This window comes from Leuciscus leuciscus (genome assembly GCF_965113295.1).
Source record: "Leuciscus leuciscus genome assembly, chromosome: 2".
Classification (NCBI taxonomy): domain Eukaryota; kingdom Metazoa; phylum Chordata; class Actinopteri; order Cypriniformes; family Leuciscidae; genus Leuciscus; species Leuciscus leuciscus.
Genome location: NC_138726.1, coordinates 2782607 through 2806301, shown reverse-complemented (window position 1 = coordinate 2806301; position 23695 = coordinate 2782607). Strand labels below are relative to the sequence as shown.

The window sequence follows — 23695 nt, the reverse complement described above, 5'->3', positions numbered from 1 at the left end:
ATCCATCATAAAAGTGCATCTATCCATCATAAAAGCGCATCTATCCATGATAAAAGCGCATCTATCCATCATAAAAGTGCATCTATCCATGATAAAAGTGCATCTATCCATCATAAAAGTGCATCTATCCATGATAAAAGTGCATCTATCCATCATAAAATTGCATCTATCCATCATAAAAGTGCATCTATCCATCATAAAATTGCATCTATCCATCATAAAAGTGCATCTATCCATCATAAAAGTGCATCTATCCATCATAAAAGTGCATCTATCCATGATAAAAGTGCATCTATCCATCATAAAAGTGCATCTATCCATCATAAAAGTGCATCTATCCATCATAAAAGCGCATCTATCCATCATAAAAGTGCATCTATCCATCATAAAAGTGCATCTATCCATCATAAAAGTGCATCTATCCATCATAAAAGTGCATCTATCCATGATAAAAGTGCATCTATCCATCATAAAAGCGCATCTATCCATCATAAAAGCGCTTCTATGCATCATAAAAGTGCATCTATCCATCATAAAAGTGCTTCTATGCACTTTTATGATGGATAGATGCACTTTTATCATGATAAATGCTCTTGAGGGTAAATCATGGGCTAATTTTAACTCTTGGGTGATCTATCCCTTTAAATTAGTGTTTAAAATTCTTTCACATTTTGATGTCAAGAAGTAATATAACTTTCATCTTAGAATATTTTGTGTTTATGAATATTGTTATGCTTTTGGAAGTTTTAATGTTTCTGTCACGTTCTAAAGGCACCGGGACTGAACGTGTGCAGATCGTTGGAGAATATTAATGTTTACTGACAGAGAGGAACACAAAATGCACTATCATTCGTAAATATATTTATTTTAGATAAAGCATAATTTTGACTGTACATGATTGTAAAATGTCTTGCATATGATCAAGTTATTCTCTTTTATTTTGATACCTGTGCAGTTCATTCAAATCAACTCTTTCTTTAATTTTTTCTTAAGGGGCAATAAAATATTTTTTAAACTTGTTTATATAATAAAGTACAATAAAAAAACAAAATAAACAATGGCGTTATGACTTTAAATCAATTGAATTGAACCCACTGCCTTCATAAACTTTTAGTATGCCACTTTTCACATAATATGTATATGAATTATCAATTGTTATACTCAAAATAAACCATACATTATGCTTTTTTTTACTCAAAAACTTGTTGTATGAGCAATGATCAATGAGGCCTAACGTACAAGCCATAAATAGCAAATAGAAGTTCAAAACTTGTTCACAAAAGCATACATACATTGATAAAAAGATCTATCACAAAATTACGTGATGATATATGTATTATTACGAATTTATAATCTGCTATAATGGGGTGGTCACACAAAACATAGTTAACATGAAATTAACACAACAGGAGGGACAAAATAATATCTGTTATAACGATGACAATCCTCTGACTGTACAGTTTGATATTATAAATAAAACTGTAAAGTTTGTTACTGAAGGATATTAAAGTGTAGTATAAGCCTAGATACAGGTTACGTTAGTTCGTTATAGCTAATATCGATAACTACATTTCCCGCAGAATACATTGGCTTTCTAAAGTTGGCTAACTTAAAGTTAGCTTAGCTTAGCTTAGCCTCATATTGGACTGTCCGGTTAAAATATAATTTAAGATGGCGCTTGAGGTGACTTTCTCCTGACGGTTTATAATATTGAATCGGGCAGAACGGACAGTGAAATTGGTCACGGCAAGAAGAGCATTTTAGTGCCAAACATGCATGTCGATGAATTAAACCTCTCTCGACGCAATGCGCATGCGCGGGCAAAAGTGCTGTGTGATAAAAGTGTGGCCCTGCGGTTCTGCTCTCAGACCATTATCATCGCAGCGCGTGTCATGATGGAAGAGAAACTGGATTTAATCAGCAAGTGCATCAGAACTTTCCAAGATTTCCCTACGAAAGGGATTCCGTTCAAGTGGGTATTAATATGAATATATCTCAGTTAAGCGCGTTGCGGAAGCGCGTTCACGAGGGACTGTAGCGTTAGTTTCAGATGCTCTTAATGTGTGTTTTTGCAGGGATATTTTCCCGATCCTGAAGGACCCGAAGGCTCTGACTGCAGTGACGGATCTGTTTGAGGAACACGTGAGGAACTCTTACCCTCAGCTGGATCTGATAGTCGGTAAGAGGACATTCATAACTGGATCTGCACATTAACGGTCAAAGTTACACTAATAAACCTCGTGGAGGAAAAACAAGGATTCCTATTCGAACTGATCATGATATGGGATCAAATACGTATAACTGATTAAATATAGTGACATTCCTACCGTATTTTTGACTCTTATTTGATTGTTAGAGAGTCCTATTGTGTAATGTGTATTACGACTTTTGGTAACACTTTATTTTACAGAGTCCTTGTTACATATGTTGCATATACTTACCATAGTAATAATAACAGTAAATCATGCATAATTACATGCAACTAACCCTCAACCTAATCCTACCCTAACCCTATAGTAAGTACATGTAGTTCATTAATATTACTCAGTACTTATAATTATTACACTGTAACAATGACACCTTAAAATAAAGTGTAACCCAACTTTTAATGGAATAACGTTCAATTGACTTAAAGTCTCCATGAAATCAAAATGGAAGTTTTTTTGGCATTTAGTATGAATATGTTAGTCTTACTGTTATCTATAAGCTAGTGTGCTCCAAAACTCGCATTTAGAAGATATAAACGTTCAAAAACTTAGTCTCTCAATATGGATCATTGATTTTGATGACATCACTGCACTTCAGCTTCTCATCAGATTTCCTGTCCAATCAAATGCTCTCTAGAATCTGAAGCTCCGCCCCCTACATTATAAATAGACGGTGAAATTGGTCAATTCTTCACACATTTACTATTTCCTACACGGTGAATGGCACGCAGTGCTCTGTATAGGGGATAGGGAACGATTCAGACAGTGTAATATGCTTTCCATTGGTGGGAATGAAGTCCGGTTTCACGTTACTGTACGTTCACACCGCCGCCGACTTGAGCTGCAAAGAAGCTCTGGCCGCCCTGTCAAGGACGCTTGTCAAAAACGTACGGGGAAGCTTGTTGACGCTTTGGCCGCTCTGAAGTCTGTGTCACACCATGAAATGTAAACAGAAAAAAAAAAAACAAGCAATACATTGACACTAGGAACCTTTTATAATGACAGCATTTTTATAAACGTTTTGGTCACATTTGGTCGGGAAAAAAATATTTGATTAATATGCGCGAGGGAGAGAGAGCGAGACGTATTGTTTAAAGACGGTGAAGGTGAGTGCGCGCGCGCGGCCGGGGCTCTCTCTCTTTTGTAACTGGTCCCTATATGAAAATAACGTCATATCATAAATGATAGGAAACCCAGCAACAGTGATTATCAGTTTCTCCTCCATTTTCTCGGAACTAATGTTTTGGTAGGAACGAAAGTTTACATCGTATGTTTCTCCGGAATCAGCCAGCGCGAAGGACGTCTATATTCCGATTGGTTGCTGGCGTTTGCCGCTGCTTGCCGCTGAACCGCGTCATAGCTCATTACCATAAAGTTGAGCTTTTTTCAACTTTCAGATTGACGCTCAAAACGCGACGCCGATGGATTTGACGCTCCTTGCAGCTGAGAGAAGCCAGCTTCCATTGAAAATGAATGACTTCCGGTAACTTTGGAAGCTCAAGTCGGCGGCGGTGTGAACGCACAGTTAGTGTCACGCGAAACGCCGCAGAGACATGACACACAGCGCGGATCATGTGATCGAGTCGCGCAGACCAGAAAACGTATCAGACCCTTTGAATTCTGCACAAAATGCTGTGTTTTAAAGCGATATGGATTAGATCAAATGGTTTGAGATTAGGAGGAAACTGAAGCTTTACCGAACTCAACGGCTCTAAACTAAACGCTATTGGCTATTTTAAAAAAGGGGAGGAGCTGTTCGATATGGCTCGTCTTTTGGAAATTATGTCAATATACATTGAATAATGTTGCGCGTTTCACTTTTTACTTCCTGAACCTGGACTTTACACCTCTGCTTACTCGTCTGTTGAGGATGTGATGGATTTTTTAATGAATAAAATAGTGAACTGTATATCAAACTAATAATAACTCTACTTCCCTTTTTAGGCCTAACAAAACTAACACTCTGAAACACAATGTACTAAAACGTTCTGTCCTGTGTTTTTGAATGTTGTGTGTTGTGTTGCCATACCCCTTTGACTTTGGATATGGGAAATGAAACTAGACAGATGACTAGGCTTGAATTGATCATCAAAACAGAATTTGCTCCTACCTAGTAACAGAAGGGTTTGCATATGAAGAACCAATCAAATTGTAGGGAAATTATGTAATGTTTCATGTCATTTTCGCCCATACCCCTGTTTTATAAAACCTGTTGTATTTGTGTTAGCTGGTGGGATTCTCAATGGAATTTGTCTGAGATCCTCCGGCCGTGATTAAAGCATTAAAGCACGACGTGCTAGAGTATAAATATCATTGAACGGGGACGTTGATTGTAGACGAGACACTGATAGACTAAACGTCGCCTGTAGACGTTAGGGGATGTCGATTGTAGACGAGACCCAGGTACTTAGTTTTAATTTTAGGGGAAAATCTTCCACAAGGAATAAACGGCATCATCTCTGCATCGCTTTTACAACATTTCAAACCCCTCAGGTCTCGTCATCTCCGAGAAGCTAAGCTGATGTTGATTCTTGTTTTATTACGAGCTCTGTCTCGTTCTCTTTCTCCAGCAGACTCTCCTCTGTTCTCACACACACACACACACACACACACACACACACACACACACACACACACACACACACACACACTTAGACTCTCCTCTGTTCTGTGTTTGTTTAAACGGGTGATTCTCCGGAGGTTGGAGATTTAGCGGCTCCATGTCAACCTTTCAACTAACCTCTGACCAAACACACACACACACACACACACACTCTCTCTCACACACACACACTCACTCACTCACTCACTCACTCACTCACTCACTCACTCACACACTCACTCACTCACTCACTCACTCACTCACTCACTCACACACTCACTCACTCACTCACTCACTCACACACACACTCACTCACACACACACACACACTCACACACACACACACACACACTCACTCACTCACTCACTCACACACACACACACACACTCACTCACTCACTCACTCACTCACTCACACACTCACTCACACACTCACTCACTCACTCACTCACTCACTCACTCACTCACTCACTCACTCACTCACTCACTCACTCACTCACTCACACACACACTCACTCACTCACTCACTCACACACACACTCACACACTCACTCACTCACTCACTCACTCACTCACACACACACACTCACTCACTCACTCACTCACTCACTCACTCACTCACACACTCACTCACTCACACACACTCACTCACTCACTCACTCACTCACTCACTCACTCACTCACTCACTCACTCACTCACACACACACACACTCACTCACTCACTCACTCACTCACTCACTCACTCACTCACACACACACACACACACTCACTCACTCACTCACACACTCACTCACTCACTCACTCACTCACACTCACTCACTCACTCACTCACTCGCCCATGTATACGTGAGACAAAAACAAACTGTTACACACACTCTCACTCACACACTCACTCGCCCATGTATACAGTATATGTGAGACGAGAACGTACTGTCACACACACATGCGACAAAGCAGCTGGAGCAACTTTACTCTATTATGTATATGACGAGACACACACAGACGAGTGACAGATGTATACAATTTCCCCCCGAACACATCCTGGCGGGTCTAAGATATAAACACTTATAAACGCACGCACACTGAATCAGAGAAAGACAAACACATATTTAGCAAGAAGGACTGATGATGCGTTGATTTAAATGGTTAATTTTGTACAGTGTTAAAGTGTAACTTCAAATATAGAACAGTTTTTGTAAGATTAGCTATTAATTCCTCACGTCATACTGGAGCATTTTATCATTATGGTCATTTTTTTGGGAATGATGTGTTTAAAGCATCTACTTTTTAATAATCAGATGGAAAGCGTTACGGAAAAGTCCTAGTTTGTGAATAACGTAACCTTCTCTCTCCAGGACTGGACGCTCGAGGGTTTCTGTTCGGCCCGCTTCTGGCTCAGAGATTAGGAGTGGGATTTGCTCCGATCAGGAAAAAAGGGAAGCTCCCCGGCCCGACACTATCAGTGGCGTACAGTCTGGAGTACGCACAGGTACATGAGTTATGCAGCATCACTTATAAAGATCATTACTCCAGTCTTCAGTGTCACATGACAGAAATCACTCTAATATGATGATTTGATGCTCAAGACACATTTATGATTATTATCAATGATGAAAACAATTTCAGGATTCTTTGATTAATAAAGTTCAAAAGAACAGCATTTCTCTGAAATAGAATCTTTTATAACATTATAAATGTCTTTACTGTCACTTTTGATCAATTTAATTAATCCATGATGATTAAAAGTATTGATTTATTTTATTTATTTCCCCCAAAAAATTTAATAAAAATTCTGACTGACCCCAAACTCTTGAACGGTCGTGTTTAATGTTACAAAAGCTTTCAGTTTCAGAGAAATGCTGCTCCTTTTGAACTTTATTCATCAAAGAATCCTGAAATAAATTGTAAATAACTGTTTTCAACATTGATAATAATCATAAATGTTTCTTGAGCATCAAATCATCATATTAGAATGATTTGTGAAGGATCATGTGACACTGAAGACTGGAGTAATGATGCTGAACATTCAGCTTTGATCACAGGAATAAATCACACTTTACTAGATATTCACGTTTTAAATTGTATTAATATTTTTTAATCAAATAAATGCAGCCTTGGTGAGCAGAAGAGAAATCTTTTAAAAACATTAACTTTTGACTTTTGAACAGCAGTGCATGTTCAGTATAAATATATGATTATTATCATCACATCATAAAGTGATGATCTTCTGGATTGTAACGCGAGCTTCTGATGATGATGTTTCAGGCCGAGGCCGAGATGCAGGAAGACGCCGTTTCTGAAGGACAGAAGATCCTGATCATTGATGATTTACTCGCTACTGGAGGTGAGCGAGAACACAGATTCACATCACAATCAACATTTCCTGATGATTTGCTTTACTTTAGTTACTTTAATAACATTCCAGGGTTTTTTAGTCAAAGTCAAAAAAAGTAATTCTGAATGTTTTTCTGAAGCGAGACCTTTATTTTGAAAGACATGAGTGAAGCTTAAAGGAGTAGTTCACTTCAGAATTACAATTTACTCATCCAAGATGTTCATGTCTTTCTTTCTTCAGTTGAGAAGAAATGAAGGTTTTTGAGGAAAACACTCCAGGATTGTTCTCCATATAGTGTCTTCAATGGGGTCCAACGGGTTGAAGGTCCAAATGTGAGTTTCAGTGCAGCTTCAAAGTCTCGACACGATCCAGCCGAGGAATAAGAGTCTTATCTAGACAAACCAGCAGACATTTTATAACAAAATAAACATTTATATACTTTTAACCACTAATGCTGGTCTTGCACTAGCTGTGATGCGACACACATTACGTAATCAGGTTGAAAGGTCAAGCGTGACGTAGGCGTAAGAACTGACCCAGTTTACAAAGCGAACGTGCAAAGACCAAGTCAAACGCCCTTTACAATCGAATAATAATAAATTAATAAAAGGTAAAACAACGATGTCGGAGGAAAAAATGAGTTTTTCGCCCTACTCTACATGTCTGAACCAGAACACGCTTGACCTTTCAACCTGATTATGTAATGTGTGTCGCATCACAGCTAGTGCAAGACCAGCATTTGTGGTTAAAAGTATATAAATGTTTATTTTGTTATAAAATGTCCGCTGGTTTGTCTAGATGAGACTCTTATTCCTCGGCTGGGATCGTGTCGAGACTTTGAAGCTGCACTGAAACTCACATTTGGACCTTCAACCCGTTGGACCCCATTGAAGTCACTATGGAGAACAATCCTGGAATGTTTTCCTCAGAAACCTTCATTTCCTTTCGACTGAAGAGAGGAAGACATGAACATCTTGGATGATGTGGAGGAGAGTAAATTATTAGATTAGATTAGATTCAACTTTATTGTCATTACACAAGTACAGGTACAAGGCAACGAAATGCAGTAATTATTATTATCAGGAAATTTTTATTCTGAAGTGAAATACTAGGAGATTATTAAATAGAATAGGAGTCGGATTTGCTCCGATTAGGAAAACAAATCTTCTAGCAGCAACGATGTAACTGGTGTGTGTGTGTGTGTCAGGAACGCTGTGTGCGGCGTGTGAGCTGATCCGACAGCAGAAAGCCGAGGTTCTGGGATGTTTGGTCCTCGTCGAACTCAAGGATCTCAACGGATCCGACAAGCTGAAGCCGACGCCGGTCTTCTCTCTAATACAGTACTGACGTCTCAGAGGAAGTGTGTGTCATTCACTCGATGGTTTACGTCTCAGAAATATGAAGAATTACAAGCAATTGTGGTGGGAAGCAATTTTCCATCAACACTTCACCCTTCATGGGTTTGATGGTCTTAATTCCACCATGAGAATTAGGAAAAGAAACGGCCTGCGTCTAAAATCATACTTTTGAATAATAACTTTGTGGTAATGATGGGAGAAATGAAGCTTTTTGAATCATTTGCTTGGCAAAATGATTGTGTTTTTGGGACTGGTGACCCCTGCTGGCCAGAACAGTGTAAATGCAGTGAAAACATGCATAAAAACACCTTTAATCTAGATGCAATCAACAAGTCATCTAATAGCAGGAAATATGAAGTGTCTGTTGAATATGTTATTAATTTGTCGGGTTACACTTGTTTTATAGAGAGTTTGGTTGATCGGACCAGTAAAAACTGATCTGAGATCAGGTAAAAATCATATATAGACACCGGTTTCATGGGTTGACGGAGATCATCGTCCCCTAGTGGCGAAACATTGACATTTCAAAACGTAACGTTACGAAGCCTCGTTCACTGACATCACGTGACTTCAGCAGTTTGATACTCGCTGGTCCAGAACAAATGATTCAAAGCTTCACTAAAAGTTCTGTATCGTATGTGGTTTGAATTTGTGCAGTATGTATGCAATCATTCACCATGTTGTCATTGTCATGTGACCAAAGTGAAGCAACAAGTCTCAATTCCTGTTTTATGGCCTCATTGTGAAATTCTGAATCTCACTGAGTCAGTCAGGTACTTTTCACCAGGTTTTTTTCTTTTCCTACTACATAGTAGAGAAATATGATTCGAGACAGTCGATTACACGAGTACCTGATGTACAGAGAGAGTATGAAACACCATTGCTTGCATGAACTTGTTTATTGTAAATGATTGAATGCACTGATCTTGTAAATGATTCCTCCTGTTACTTGTCAACATTTCTGAATGGTTATTGTACCAAAATGCAAAGAACAATGTCACGACCTCAGACAATATCTCTGTTAAAAACGTAGTGACTTGTAAAATGCAAACTATGAACAAATGAAACTAAAAATGAGTCCTCTAAAAGTCAAAATCCATAATAATAAAATATTGCACATGGTATTGCCTGGAGTCTGGTCTGCTTCTGCTCAGACGCGCTCCTCTTCCTTCAGCTTCTGGTCCAGGGCGTTCAGCACGATGTTCAGATCCGCACTCTTGTTCAGTTTCAGGTACAAGTCTTTCCTGATTGGATGTATCGTGAGCCACGCGGGGGTCGACTCGGCCAGCAGGCGAAGATGCTTCTCCATCTCATCTAGAGAGAAAGAGAGAGAAATAAACATATGAATGAATGATCCACCAGCAAAATAAAAGCCCCATATGAAGAGCCCTAGCTGTGAGAAAACCCACTGAATCATAAAAACAATTAAATATTTGTGACCTTTTATCATCACGATTAGCGAAGCAACACGCCATGAAATCAAACTTGACTTTTGCAGTGTTTATTATAAATGATCAGGTTGTCAAAATTAAAAGCGAAGTTAAAATTTCTCTTAAATTAGCAAAATTCTAATTATATTTTAATTCTAAAGGCAATACTTAATGTTGGAGGAAAACAGTATCGTCTCTAACGCCCACAAGAGGACGCAAGCGAGCGCAATATAAACCAGATCAAGCATCACATCTTTAACTCAAATTAAATGTTTAAGTGCATTTACTTTTGAAACAATTGTTCGTAAATAAAATATTTTCTTTAATGCACAAAATTAGTGCATAAAACTGTAAGTGCATCAGCAACCTGAGAACTCAAACATCATCGTATGCCTCCTTTATATGAGCTTATGTGCCTCGGTTTTTGGCCCCAAAAAGCATTTGTGGGTAATTAGTAAATTATACAAAATATTTTAACATTTTTATTCAATATTGCTAAAGTGCTTTAAATGTTTAACCAGGGAGTTTGTTTTGAAATGCTTCAATTTTGAAAAAAAAAAAAAAAAAAAAAAAGGAACAAACTTCCTGGTTAAACATTAAAGCGCACTAGAAATAAATGATACCATATATATATAAAAAAAATAAATAAAACAAAAAGATTCAATATTGCTTTAATGCTTTTTGGGGTCAAAAATCGTTGGTCATAATATGGAGTAATAAATAAAAATAATAATAATTGTAGGCTGGTCATTTTTGACTGGTAACACAAGTGTAGCAGAGTGGGAATTTATTACAAAATGTAAATAAAAAAATAAATAAAAGTAGTTATACCCCGGCTTAGGAAAATCAGTACGTATTAGTCCGATGCGATGATGTTAACTAGCATTTTCAGGAAAAAGAAAACCCTCTCCAGGTCAAAGTGACCCAAACACAACCTGAGGGTTAAATCCCTGTTCCCGGTCCCTGCTACATGTGTTCTTGCTTGAGAAGCGTTTCACTGGGATATACGGCACAGTAGGGAAGAAGAGACTAGTGCAACTTCCTTTTTAATTATAATAATGTCATGAGTTGCTCAGAAGAGGCAGATCACTAGAGTTCAGAACAGCTGGAAAAATAGAATATTCTGGTCTTAATTTCTTTAACCTGTTAACCCTCACCAGTGCGTCGGCGCACTGAAGCCTTTTTTTTTTTATTTAGTTCAAAGTTACTATCAGATTAAATGTTTTACCTTGACAAACTATACATCATTAAAAAGATATAAGACTCAAGTTTCAGTATTTGACAACTATTGTATTCTGAGAAACTTATAGTGACAGTTATGTCTTATTTTGTGTCAGGAGTTATGAAATGGAAAAAATGCGTTGATACCTTTAATATGATTTATGAGCGTCAGCTGGTCCATTCAGAAAAAAAAACTCCGTGCTGTTGTCATGACAGTGCTTCACAAAACAACGTCCCTCAGGGCTTTTAGCTCAAAAATGTGCAGACTTGGAGAAATATTGATATATTCTCATAGATTCACATCATATTTCTATAGACAGGAATAATATTTATTGAATTTATACCCAAATGCGTCGATGTAATCATTATGAGCGCTTCTTACTGAGATGTGCTGTGTTTTCAATTCATACCAATAGCCTGAGGGCGCTATATGCACAATAATACTCCATATATGGAACATGAAGAAGAGACATAATCATGTGACCTTCAAGGACGTCATTGATAGCAGCTACACACAAAGCTAACACAGAGATCGCTGTAATATGCAGATATAGACGTTTTGAAGACAATAAACATGATTGCAAATGATATTTGATATTTGAGTGTTCTTCAAGCAATGCCAGGTATTTTTATAATAATAGATTATATTTATAATGTAATGCTAATCGATATAGACTTTATCATCGTGCATACTATAAATAATATATTTTCTTTCTGATTTTTTTTTTTATCTGAAGCCAAATTAGATCACAGAAGATTATTTAAAACAATCGACTTGCGTTATAAAATAATTTTGAAGCACAAACATAGTTTTAATCTCATAAATGGTCGTGTATTGATGGTGTGCTAAGCTAACATGCTAGCTAGCTCAGGTGCACCTGTCACCTAGAAGTTATTCTTTTATGGGTTTTTTTTCTAAATAGTAATGCTTTTCTGAAATGTTTTAGTGCATTTGATACAGTTTCAAATATAAGTGAGAACTTTGATAAAATAAATTAGGGACTGAAACCCTATGAATAGCCTGTGAATAGCCAGTCGTTAGTAACTATAATGCAGACAAAAGATATGCATATTTAGATCCATAACCAGGCTGGAGAGGTGTGAATGTGTACTGGGGAGACTGAGACTGAATGGGGCTCGTTTGCACCACAAAACAATAGAGACAATAGACTGAATAGATGACTTAGATGATGACTAAACATCAGTAGCATTTTTAGAATCTAATCAAAATAAAGTAATTTGACATGATCTTGAAAAACATTTAACCAAATACAGAGTTTTAGACTTATCATTTTCAGATTTTAAATATAACATGGTCACACATATGGCTTTAGCTGCAGTGCATTTCTAGATTGCTCCAGGGCCCACTTCAATTTTATTTTCATTAATATGTTTAATAAAAATAAATTTCTAATAACTTTACAAAACTTTGAAGCTATTTAAAAAATGTTTTTTTCATTATAACAATAATTAATTCTACATTTACAATAAACTACCAGGTGTCAGCTTTCAAATGAGATCATACTTGTGCTTTTAGTACAAAGGGTTCATGAACTGTATCTGTTTCAGTTTGGGTATGTCATTTCTGGGGATTTTTCAAAAGTGGCGTTGCAGCTTAACAGGTTGAGTTCGACAGATCTTAAAATAATTTTAAAAGGGTCTTTAAAATCTTAAAATAATCTTAAAAGGGTCTTTAAAATCTTAAAATAATCTTAAAAGGGTCTTTAAAATCTTAAAACAATATTAAAAGGGTCTTTAAAATATCTTAAAATAATCTTTAAAGGGTCTTTAAAATCTTAAAACAATATTAAAAGGGTCTTTAAAATATCTTAAAATAATCTTTAAAGGGTCTTTAAAATCTTAAAATAATATTAAAAGGGTCTTAAGATTTTTAAAAGAATTTAAGACCCTTTAAATATTGTAATTTCTTTAAAAAGATCTTAAAATAGTCTTCATTTCTTTAAAAGGGTCTTGATTTTCTAAGTCACTCATTACTCTGGGAAACGCCTGCACTGACCGGAGCTGAGCGGAGACCGGTAGCTGGCGATCACGCGGCTGCAGGCGAGCTCCATGAGGAGGGCCGGCTTCTTCTCCGATACGAACACGTTGCGCAGGATCCGGGCTAGCTCCGGGAGCCGTGACATCATCACCAGGCGCCGCTCCTGCTCCGGGTCCCTCGTCATCACGGCCCGCAACTTCTGAGACTCTTTAGCTCGAATCTGAAGAGGGACAGATGCGGATTAGCTTTAGTGAGAACACTTGAACCACAGACTGTAAAAAAAAGATGGACACTTTTGGAGAAAAGTGAAGCCGCCAAAGTCCTAATATGGCGCTGACATCTTGCACAGACTTGAGACCTGAGTTTGCACAGTGAACGTGAAGTAAAGCCGCGATATCAAGGTCCCACACACTCTCACAGAAACAGTTAGCACAGTTTACTGTAGAATAACTCATGTCGGTGTGAAATCGTTATGGAAATGTAGAAATTAAAGTTGAAGCTCCAATCTCCTCCCGAAAATCCCCCAAAACATCTGTTGGTGCCTCAGTGATACTTTGCTCAGAGAAGCTGTCAATCACAGCTGTCAATCATGATGTCACATTACCGTTTTTTTTGCGTCAAATAATGAACTAAGACCAAACGTATTAATTTTGAAGAAAAAAACTCTTAAACTTACATCAGTGTGATAAAAAACTACCTAAAATGACAGAAAACATCTTGAAGTGTAATTTGGTTGTTTCAAAGTGATCATTGTAGCCAATCACAGACATATCCGATGAGCTCATGAACACAATGGCCAATCAGAGGCGTTTACGATTCCGCTCAACGAGTGTAAATTTGAACATTTCGGTACCGAAGTCGGTACTTCTGACAACACTAAAGCCTGTGCACACTGTGTGATTTATAATAGTCCTTTTCGATTGTTGCTTGTCAAACTACGAACATGATCCTCGCTGTAAGTGATGTCACACTGTAAGTGATGTCACACTGTAAGATCTCAGTTATCATTAATGTCAGACTGTACGACAGTGAAGACACGCGTTAAAAATGCACGCGAGAAAACTTGTCCTGACTTTTACATCTATCTATAGCCGTGTTTCCATTACCCTTCAAATTGCGCAAATTGAAATTGCGAATTGAAAACACGCTCAATGGAAACACGTAATTTTCGCAAAAACTCCCATTTATCGCAAAAAAGTTTCCGCTCGCATGAGGAGGTTTATCAGGCAATTCAAAAAAAGATATATTTCGCAAAACTGCAATGGAAACAGTTTTTGCGCATTTCCAGGTCACCTGACGTAGATGACGCGGTGTGATTGGACAGAATACGAGACAGAACTCTTTATTAAATTTATATAAGACAAAATAATTACAGGAATACTGGATTCTAAACCTCAAATAAATGCCACAATCAAGACCTGGAAGCAGATCTGAGGGAGAAACACCCAGAAACTCCTCATATGTGCCGCTCTCAAGTATAAGGGTCGTTCCTTACCATTAATGTTTGGAAAACACACATACATCTCCTTCCATTAATAATAATGGCCAGTGGAGTGGCTGGGATATAGTACATAAACCTACCAACGTCCGTTACCATGGTTTTTGGAATGACTTTACTTATCGCGAGAGGAAAAAATTAAGTTTTAGTGGCATAACATCGGTTAATGGAAACGGCGTCATTTCGCAATAGTTTTTTGTCGACATTTTAAAAAAAATTAAATAAAATAAAAAACACAAAAGTTTTGCCCAAATCTGTAATGGAGACGCACCTAATGACGCGTTCGGTGACTGAGCTGCGCTACACGCGGGACTGCAATGGCGGCTACAAATAAATCTCTAATGGTAATTTTGGTCACGGCTTGTCTTGAAAAACGAAGACGATTTGACGGTTGTAGGAGAATCACTGCAGGACTGAGAGTTTGATCACAACGGTCATTAACCGGCTGGCGGTGAACTAACGATCAAAGACTTCAGATTTTAGCCTATAGAATCAGAGGATTCTTTTAGGATTTGCAACATTTGTCTCAGACGGCCAAGATCGCACAGTGTGAACCCGGCTTCAGCTGTTGGTGTGTTTTCAGTGGCCTCACCCTCTCCAGCAGGGACTGGGAAACTCCTCTGAGCGCACCGGGTGTTTCTGACGGCTTCTCTGTGGTCTCAGGCTCTTCAGCACACACACTCTCTGCGGTCTTCAAGGCCAGGTTAGCCAACGCTTTCTCCATCTGGAACGAGAAAATGAAGTCAGTGACGTGATGATCAGCTTCACTGACAGATCGACTTGCTTTTGAACAAAACAGGGTTCGTACAGATTCTGGACTTTAAGCACTACTTTTTTGGTTTTCAAGGAATACAATCAGAGATCTCACTTATCAAACAATATCTTTATTACCTTCAAATTAAAAAGAAAAAAAGTAAATGGTTAAATAAAAATAAATTTCATTTACAGATCAACTTTTATTTGTGTGTGTGTATACAGTACCTTAAAATGGCGTCGAGTTATTAATCTAACCTGATTAAATATGATAATTACTTTAAATTTATATTTAAATGTGTCCTTGTGGTGAAAATCCAATGTTTATATGTCTGTGGTGTTTTTAATCTGCTTTAAAGGGGTGGTATAATGCCCTTTTCACAAGATGTAAAATATTTCTATGATGTCCCCAGAGAGTGTGTGTGAAGTTTTAGCGCAAAATACCCCACAGATATTTTTATATAGCAAGTTAAAGTTGTCACTTTTTGAGGGTTTGCAAAAACGCACCGTTTTGTGCCTGGCCCTTTAAATGCAAATGAGCTGCTGCAGAGGGCGGGGTTTCAAGAGCTTGTGTCTGTTAGCAGCTGCTGATACCTCACGCAGACACACTAAAATGACAGAAACTGTTCTGCCTTTAATGTTAAACGGAGTCAGATAAGGATGGAGAGACTCAAGAAGAAGTGACAACATGTTGAATGCAACAGGACATCTCTGAATGGTTAGTTGATGAATTTATGTTGCTGATGTGGAGTTAACTATCTTCAATTAGGATATTCTGTCATGATAAATCTATAAATTGCTCATATATGAACTGTTGTGAGATGCACACAGAGTGACTTTCTATTGCATGTGAAAAGATGGATGCTAAAGTTTGAGCTGACTCACAAATGTACTCTTATACAACAACTTTTCCTCTTCTCAACATGGACTGCGTGTTCCCGGGGGCGGGGTTTATGTAAATTCTAGGGTTAGTGATGTCACTAACCCGAGAGGAATGTCGTGTAGTCCCAACCAGCCATTTGTTGTAGTCCTTTTCTTTAAAAGCAAATATCTCCCTTTGCTTTGAACTTTGAGCGTTGTAACTTTGCAGATGTTGTTTATGCTCAAACAGCAACATTACACACTAACTAAAGTTAGAAAAGTGAAATCACACTCAACCACCCCTTTAAGACAAACCATGTGTAAGTTCATAAGTCGACAGCATTGCTGACTATTTCCTCCTTAAAACTGCAGTGAACCAAAGACAGTCTCAAACACACGCTTTGAAATCGCTGGTGTTTCTGACGTCACAAACTACCTTGTAACTAGGCATGTGCCGGTATCACATTTTCATGCTGCGATTAATTGAGTGATCTTTTATCACGGTATACGGTATTATCACGGTATTTTAATTGCACATGAGAAACAGATGGATTTGGGGGGATGTAAAAAAATAAAATAAAACTTGCATCACAAGGTGTAATTGTGATTGTCAAAACATTTGGTAACTAAACTGAATTTTATTAAGTTTAGTGACAACATCATGTTACAATGATTACATGGTACAATGACTGGTAGGCTACTGTTTGTATTGCTTAACACAAATTTAACGATTTCAATTCAATACTTGGGATTTGATTTAAATCTTGATTCAATATTGACTTATTTTGGATAAATATTAGGAAGGCTACAGTAGATAGCCCACATGTTATTTTTTTCTCATGAAAAAAAATATCTCACATAATGCTATGTAACCATATAGAGCCCTATCAACTGGTATTATTAAAGGTTACAAATAACTAATTAAATCAAATATAATGCGGTTTTCATTATAATAACAATTATGTAATGACACAAGTAAAAATATAATAAATATGTAAAAAAGTGCAGTGCACATATTCAGCAAAATACTCCTCTTTATCTATATGTTTTAGTCATCTAACATGCTGCTGGTCATTAAATAGTTTAAAGTAACCTGCTCTGTCTTGTTTGACGGTCTTCGTGTCCTCTTTGCGATTTTTCTCTGCGTGAGAAAACGGATGTGTGGCGTGAGCGTGTGAAGAGTCTCGCGCTGAATGCGTCGAGTTGGCAGCTCTGCTTTTAGAAACGGGATGGATCCGGATAGATCGGCGGCGGCCATAGACTGTAGGCGGCGGCGTTCCTCCTTCCGCCATGCTGCTTCTCCATGTGAGGACTGTTTACATTAGACTAGAAGTGCGCACCGGCCGCATGCTTATACACGTGGCGATTGTTTACATCAGAGTGCGCACGTGTTTCGCGCAGTTTGTTTAAGCGGTTGATGGAAAATAAGCTATAATGCGCGTTCTAAAAATCTAAATTCGGATCTATTATTTTTCACGGTATTTTGAAGTGCCCGCGATAACAATATCGTGCATATTCATTACCGCGATTTATCGCATTACCGAATACCGGCACATGTCTACTTGTAACCAATCAGATCAACGTGTGATCGTCAACCAGTGGATCTCTGAGCTGAGTGAGTGGAGGCGGGGCTCATTTGCATATTCATAGAACCACGCATACTAAATGAGGCAAGGGTGTCGAGTTACAGTCAAGATATTTTAAGGCATTTCTTTCAAGAAAAAAAAAATCATTTTGGAGATCAAAGATGAGTTTTAAGGGATAAAATTGACTACAGACCTTTTAAGGCCTTAATTTGCGAAAGTGAATTAAGATCTTTAAGAAACCTTTTAAAAGACCCTTTTTAGATCTTAAGATTATTTTAAGACTTTAAGAATTCAATTCAAGAACTGATAAAAATTTAAATGTGTACCTTGAAATGCAATGCAAGTCGCTTCGGATAAAAGCGTCTGCTAAATGCATAAATGTAAATGCAAGACCCTTTAAGATTATTTTAAAAGCTTTTAAAGCCAATAAGACCTTTAAGACCAGCAGAAACCCTGATGCGTGTCACTGAACCCCATGTAAACGGGATCTAGTCCCGGTCCAGGTGCTCGCTCACCTTGGGCGTCATGAGCGCTCGAGCTCGGTCCAACACATCCTGAGCCGAGCTCAGTTTCTCAGTTTGAGGGGGTTGAGGCAAATCACTGGGCTTGACGTTGGGAACCTCGTCCACATTGAACCTCGGATGCCAGCGGGTCAGTTTGTCATCGGGGACGACGATGGGAGGGTTTAGGGAAGCCAGGAACGTCTGGATCCAACATAAGATAAGACATGATTGGAATTCAATTTACAACAAAAAAAACATAATATCCAGAACTCATGCAAGTAAACCTGCTTACCTTGTGGTGTCCCTTCACCATTTCAACAAGGTTTTGGTGAAAAATGCGCCTTCTTTCCAAAAGACGAGAGGCCGACAACACTGGACGAGTACCGTTGAATTCTGGGGGAAAGAGACACTTTATTAAAATAATGATTTTAGAACTTAAACATATGTGAAGGCTGCATGATTTGGTAAAAAAACATTGCAATGATCACGGTTGCACTGCATGCTATAAACAACCCAGAACCCAAAGCAGACGCACAGATGGAGTCGGTGCACCGATCGACCGGCCGCAAGTCAAATTTGTATTTCTCCGGACCGGAAATGCGCCCGCGTGCACAGACTATATAGTAGTTTAGTTTGAACATGTAAATAAAAATGTATATATACACAGACATGCATACATATATACAATTAAAATAACAGCTAAATAAAGTTTCGGCACAATCTTCCAAAATTATTGTAAGTAATTCCCATCTTCAAAAAGGAGTAGGAAGAAGTTCATAAACTTTTCAGGTCCTACCCCCCTTTCTCTATTTTTATCCTTTAGTTAAATACAAAATTTGATGCTTCTCTTATACATACATCTTTACATACACCGTATATGTACCTACTGTTCACATAAACCCATGCATTCACATAGATACAGATGCATACACACATTCCCATTTTTCTTTTCTTTTTTCCTTCTTCACTTCCATCTATCTATAGCAAATCAAATAATAACACCTCCATACTAGACTTAATATGTAGACCAATGAACCTGTATACAATACTATCACCTCGATATTGGAATCACATGATAATGATGCACTAGCGTAGACGGTGAACGTTTGTTCAGCTCAGCTTCTCACGTGTTGGATGAGAACCCAAACAGACGAACATGTGACGAAGCTGAAATGCTGCTTTGTGTAAAGAAGAACTCGCATGCACTTTTGAAGAGCTAGAAGTAAACGTCAGTTCTGTAGAGGATTATCATTTTTATTTTACCTTAAAATTACAGTGACTTATTTTGATAAAAAACATAAAAAAAGCACCTGCTGTAGCGTCTTTGTTTTACTCGTTGCACTAAACATTATTTGATTTAACATTTTGTAATAATTTATTTGGGTTTTATTAAGTTTCACTGGTAAAAACCTTTATTCTTTGCACCGAATTTAAAAACAAAAACAAATGCTGATTAAATAGCCAAGCATTGTTGAATGCGTGTTGATTATGTTGTGAACTATGGAGTCGTTGCCTTTAATTTCACAAGGTTACAGTTAATGTTTTTATTTAAGGCCAGTTTATGTAGTTTTATGTAGTTTCAAGTTCAACCCAATTTAAAACAAAAGCTAAATGCTGATGCTAAATGTCAGTCTCATCGATGTCTTTATTGAATGTGCTTTACTGCGTAGTTTCAGATGTTCAGTTATTGTTTTCAACAGCCAAAAGCCAGTTCGGCCTGTTAAATACCAAATAAACATCTTGTTTATCTATATTTTTATTCTCTCTTGTTTATTGCTCAAAAAAACCCACAGAAATCGGTATCGGCCAGTTTGCTTGTAAAAAAGGTATCGTATCGGCCATGAAAAATCAGTGCATCACTACAGAGCCGCATTTAACGCACCCATCAGTGTTAATGTTCCTCACCTTCTTCAATGACCGGCTCCACTGTGAGCTGATAGCTGGACCTCTTCACAGCGGCACTGAACGAGGGAATGTTCTTCTCCTGGCGAAAGGAATAGGCAGAAGGGTAAACCGCCTTTATCTGGCCCAGGTGGCTCTCCTCGAAACGCCTGAGAAGAAAGCAGAACTAGGGTTACCCTGTTAACCAGCCTCTTCAACACGAGTAAATCACTAAATCTTCACTCTGGGCGACTAAATGTCTATCATTTGCCTAATAATTTTTTCGATTTTACTCGCATGTGTGTGTTAGAGGCTAAATATAAGTTTAGCATAAATAGACTATTTCGATGTAGCTCAATGGACGGATGCGCAGCGTATCTATCGAGAAAGAAAGAGAGAGAGGGGAGAGAGAGAGAGCTGGCGCACAACATTTTTTGGTGTCAAAATAACAGTTAATTTGGAATTATTATTAGCAAGCAGAAGACATGGCGGTTTCTCCTGTAGTGGGCGGAGCTAATGCACAAACAATCTCATTGGCTGGAGCTCATTCCTGTTTTGATTTCAGCAAATCAGTTCGCATGAATGCTGAAAACGTGATTAATATTCATGAGCGCAGCACCTCATCAATCCTTGTATATATAAATAGTATAAGTGCTGGGCAACGGTTAATCGCAATTAATTGCATCCAATATAAGTGTGTTTACATAATATGTGTGTACTGTGTATAATTATTTTGTATATAAATACACACACATGCATGTAAATATTTAAGAAAAATTTGTTATTTATACATAAAATATTTATATATATATAATATAAATTATGTATAAATAGATACAGTATATACCCATGCATGTGTGTTTTTATATATACAAAATAATTACACACAATACACACATTATGTAAACACAAACTGATATTTTGGATGTGATTAATCATTGCCCAGCACACACACATAACGAAACATAAATGATATAGATGTATATAAAATAAAAACACAAAATATAAACACAAACAATATATCAGACTGGCGAATACACTAAATAAATGACTAGCCAATGGTGATTCTATTGCCAAGGTGTGTGTGGAGGGCTGATTCTTACTTGTGCATCATGTCTTGGACCCCTTGCTTGACCTTGGCGAAGGTGACGGTCTCGGAGCGGTTGAACAGCATCCCGACGATGGTCTCCGTACTGCGAAACATCTCGGACAGAAGCTTGTATTGGTAGGGCAGGGTGAGGCCGGGCGGGACGTCCCGAGAGAGATTGTGGAAACGCTGATAAGCTGGGAGCTTCTCTCTGAAACACACACAGAAAACTTCAGCAACAAAACACACAAAGCATCTCTGAGGTATCAGTAGGGTTTATTAAAACATGAGGGTTAGTACATGACAATTGACATTTTTGGGTGAACTATCGCTTTAAATCAACAATAGTAGACAATTTCAGACTCAGTTTGCAAGGACCTTTATCACAGAGCCCTGCATTGAGTAAACAAACATTTGCATCGGCCAGCGAACCTCACCTTTCCTCTGGTTCAGGCCTAGCCTGTGCCTCAGTAGCTTTAGCATCCGTCACAACTCGCTCGGCCTTTCTCTGCTGAACCCTTGCTGAGATCTCGCGGGCAGCGTCGAGCCTCGCTTTCAGCTCCGCTAGCGTCGAAACGGGAGCGGGCGAGGGATTCGCTACGGCTTCAGACTGTCCTTTCAGTTTCTGCAGCTTCGACTTCAGCGCCGACACGTCCTCTCGGGAAAACGTCTTCTGAAAGAACACAAGCAGTGTGATTAACGAAGCTCGAGGACAGCGGGAGGTTCCTGAAGACCCCCATGTGTCCGTTACCTTGCTCCGGCTCGTCCGCTTCGGCCTTTCGGCTTCACCAGGGGAGATATTAGCATTGTGATTAACAGTATTTTTTGAGTCTTTGCTGGCGGTTTGTTGAGGAGCCTGAGCGATGCCATTGGACGACGGCTCAGTGCGCTACATCAAGATAAGACAGGGTGGATTAGCAGTCATTAAAACACACCAATGCATTCACAGAATGTAGCCTAGTCTACTTCACCTAACATACTCAAACTAAAAATACACATTAGCTAATGAAATTAAACAACAATCATCTATTAACTAAGATTATACTGAAAAACTTGCATGATAACTTGATATTCACAAAATGGTAAATTATTCAGAATTAATATTGCACAGACCGGCGACTATAAAAACGGAGAGGCCGCGTTTCAAACAATTTCTTATTTCTTATAATTTAACTGATTTAATTAACATTTATGAAACCCTGAGGTAGTGTTTAATCATGTGTTTTGTACGGTTCCTGTTCAAATTATACATAAAAATAAATAAATAAAAACTTTAATAATATATTCTATGGAAAATGTTAAATGGAGTTTAAAGTTTTATCAGTTTAAAGTTAAGCAACATCAGGTTATTTTATTTTTTGTAATGCGTCTAAAGCATAGACTAAAAAAAGAGGCATGTAATGTGTAATGTAGGCTAAAAGATTACGTCAACAACAAATTTTAACTCAACTCTTTCGCCTTTATTTTTTTTTATGTAATTTATTTTTAATCATGGATCATTTGTATTCAATAATGAACTACAATCTATAAGTAATCTACCCAGCAACATAGTTTAATCCCATTATCTTTTTTTGTTTGTTTTTCAGACGAATGAAGCGAAACAGGTAAAATTCTATGAAAAGTTTTAAATTAAGAATTATCAGTTTAAGGTTAAGCAGGTTCTTTCTTTTTTTTAAGTAATGTGTCAAAAGTAGTGCATTAGAGACATTTTATTAAATGGATATAACGTTACATATGCGTCCACGTCGCGTTTTACTGAGCGTCGCGTTTTCAAACACACATTCTGTTTTGAACGCAACATTTCGCGATAGATAACGTTACCTGCTCTTTATCGTCGTGTTTCAGCAGATCGAGCCTCTTCCTCGCGGTCTTCGGAACCGTGCGGTCCTCCGGGGAGGTTCTGCCGAGTCTCAGGCGCTTCTTGGCGCTGCTGTGCTGTTCGGTCGTGGACGGGAACACCACCGAACACACGTCGAACTCCGCCGAGGTCCGTTTAGGGGTTCGGGGACTCGCCGTCAGGCTCACATGACTCACATCTGTCGCGGTTTCTACCGTGTCTGCTGACAGAACCTCATCGATTACTTTCAGGAACTCCTGATGAACGTGTTTCTGCCGTTCTGGTGTCGCGTGAACGCGCGCAGACCGTGTGGCTCTGGACGATGTTCTTGGTTTAGCGATAACCACCGAATCCGAAACGTCCACGGACACTTTTTGTCCCTTCGACCGGGCAGATCGACCAACACCACCCTTCTTATTCTGTGCAAAATAATCGGTAACCCGCGCTTGAGCCATTCTTCTGTAAGAATAAGTTCCGTGGCGTGAGGCAATTGTTATTGTCCCACCGGAAGTTCCTCTCAGCGTCTTCTCTGTAG

The 23695-nt window shown here is 38.3% G+C and overlaps 2 protein-coding genes and 1 long non-coding RNA gene across 5 annotated transcripts; 1 reads left to right on the top strand and 2 right to left on the bottom strand.

Moving 5' to 3' along the window:
- The first annotated feature begins 1800 nt into the window (after window positions 1–1800).
- aprt (adenine phosphoribosyltransferase) lies at window positions 1801–9626 on the top strand. The gene is made up of 5 exons (XM_082161055.1): window positions 1801–1972; window positions 2076–2179; window positions 6167–6300; window positions 7077–7155; window positions 8354–9626. The coding sequence occupies exons 1-5, from the start codon at window positions 1893–1895 to the stop codon at window positions 8491–8493; spliced, it is 537 nt and encodes a 178-aa protein (XP_082017181.1). The 5' UTR covers window positions 1801–1892; the 3' UTR covers window positions 8494–9626.
- On the bottom strand, window positions 9385–23695 carry cdt1 (chromatin licensing and DNA replication factor 1). 3 transcript variants are annotated; one of them, XM_082160963.1, is made up of 10 exons: window positions 23145–23695; window positions 22075–22212; window positions 21761–21996; window positions 21340–21534; window positions 20261–20406; window positions 18648–18748; window positions 18368–18556; window positions 15245–15376; window positions 13173–13374; window positions 9385–9818 (listed from the first exon to the last, which is right to left on the bottom strand). In XM_082160963.1, exons 1-10 carry the CDS (start codon window positions 23613–23615, stop codon window positions 9655–9657), a joined length of 1974 nt encoding a protein of 657 aa, XP_082017089.1. In that variant the 5' UTR covers window positions 23616–23695; the 3' UTR covers window positions 9385–9654. The 3 variants fall into 3 exon arrangements, with proteins under 3 accessions (XP_082017089.1, XP_082017090.1, XP_082017091.1); XM_082160964.1 differs by having other exon boundaries at window positions 21761–21993; XM_082160965.1 differs by lacking the exon at window positions 22075–22212.
- Window positions 10496–13161, bottom strand: LOC309492226. Its single transcript, XR_014203483.1, has 2 exons — window positions 12790–13161; window positions 10496–11077 (listed from the first exon to the last, which is right to left on the bottom strand). It is a non-coding gene; the product is annotated as an uncharacterized lncRNA (long non-coding RNA).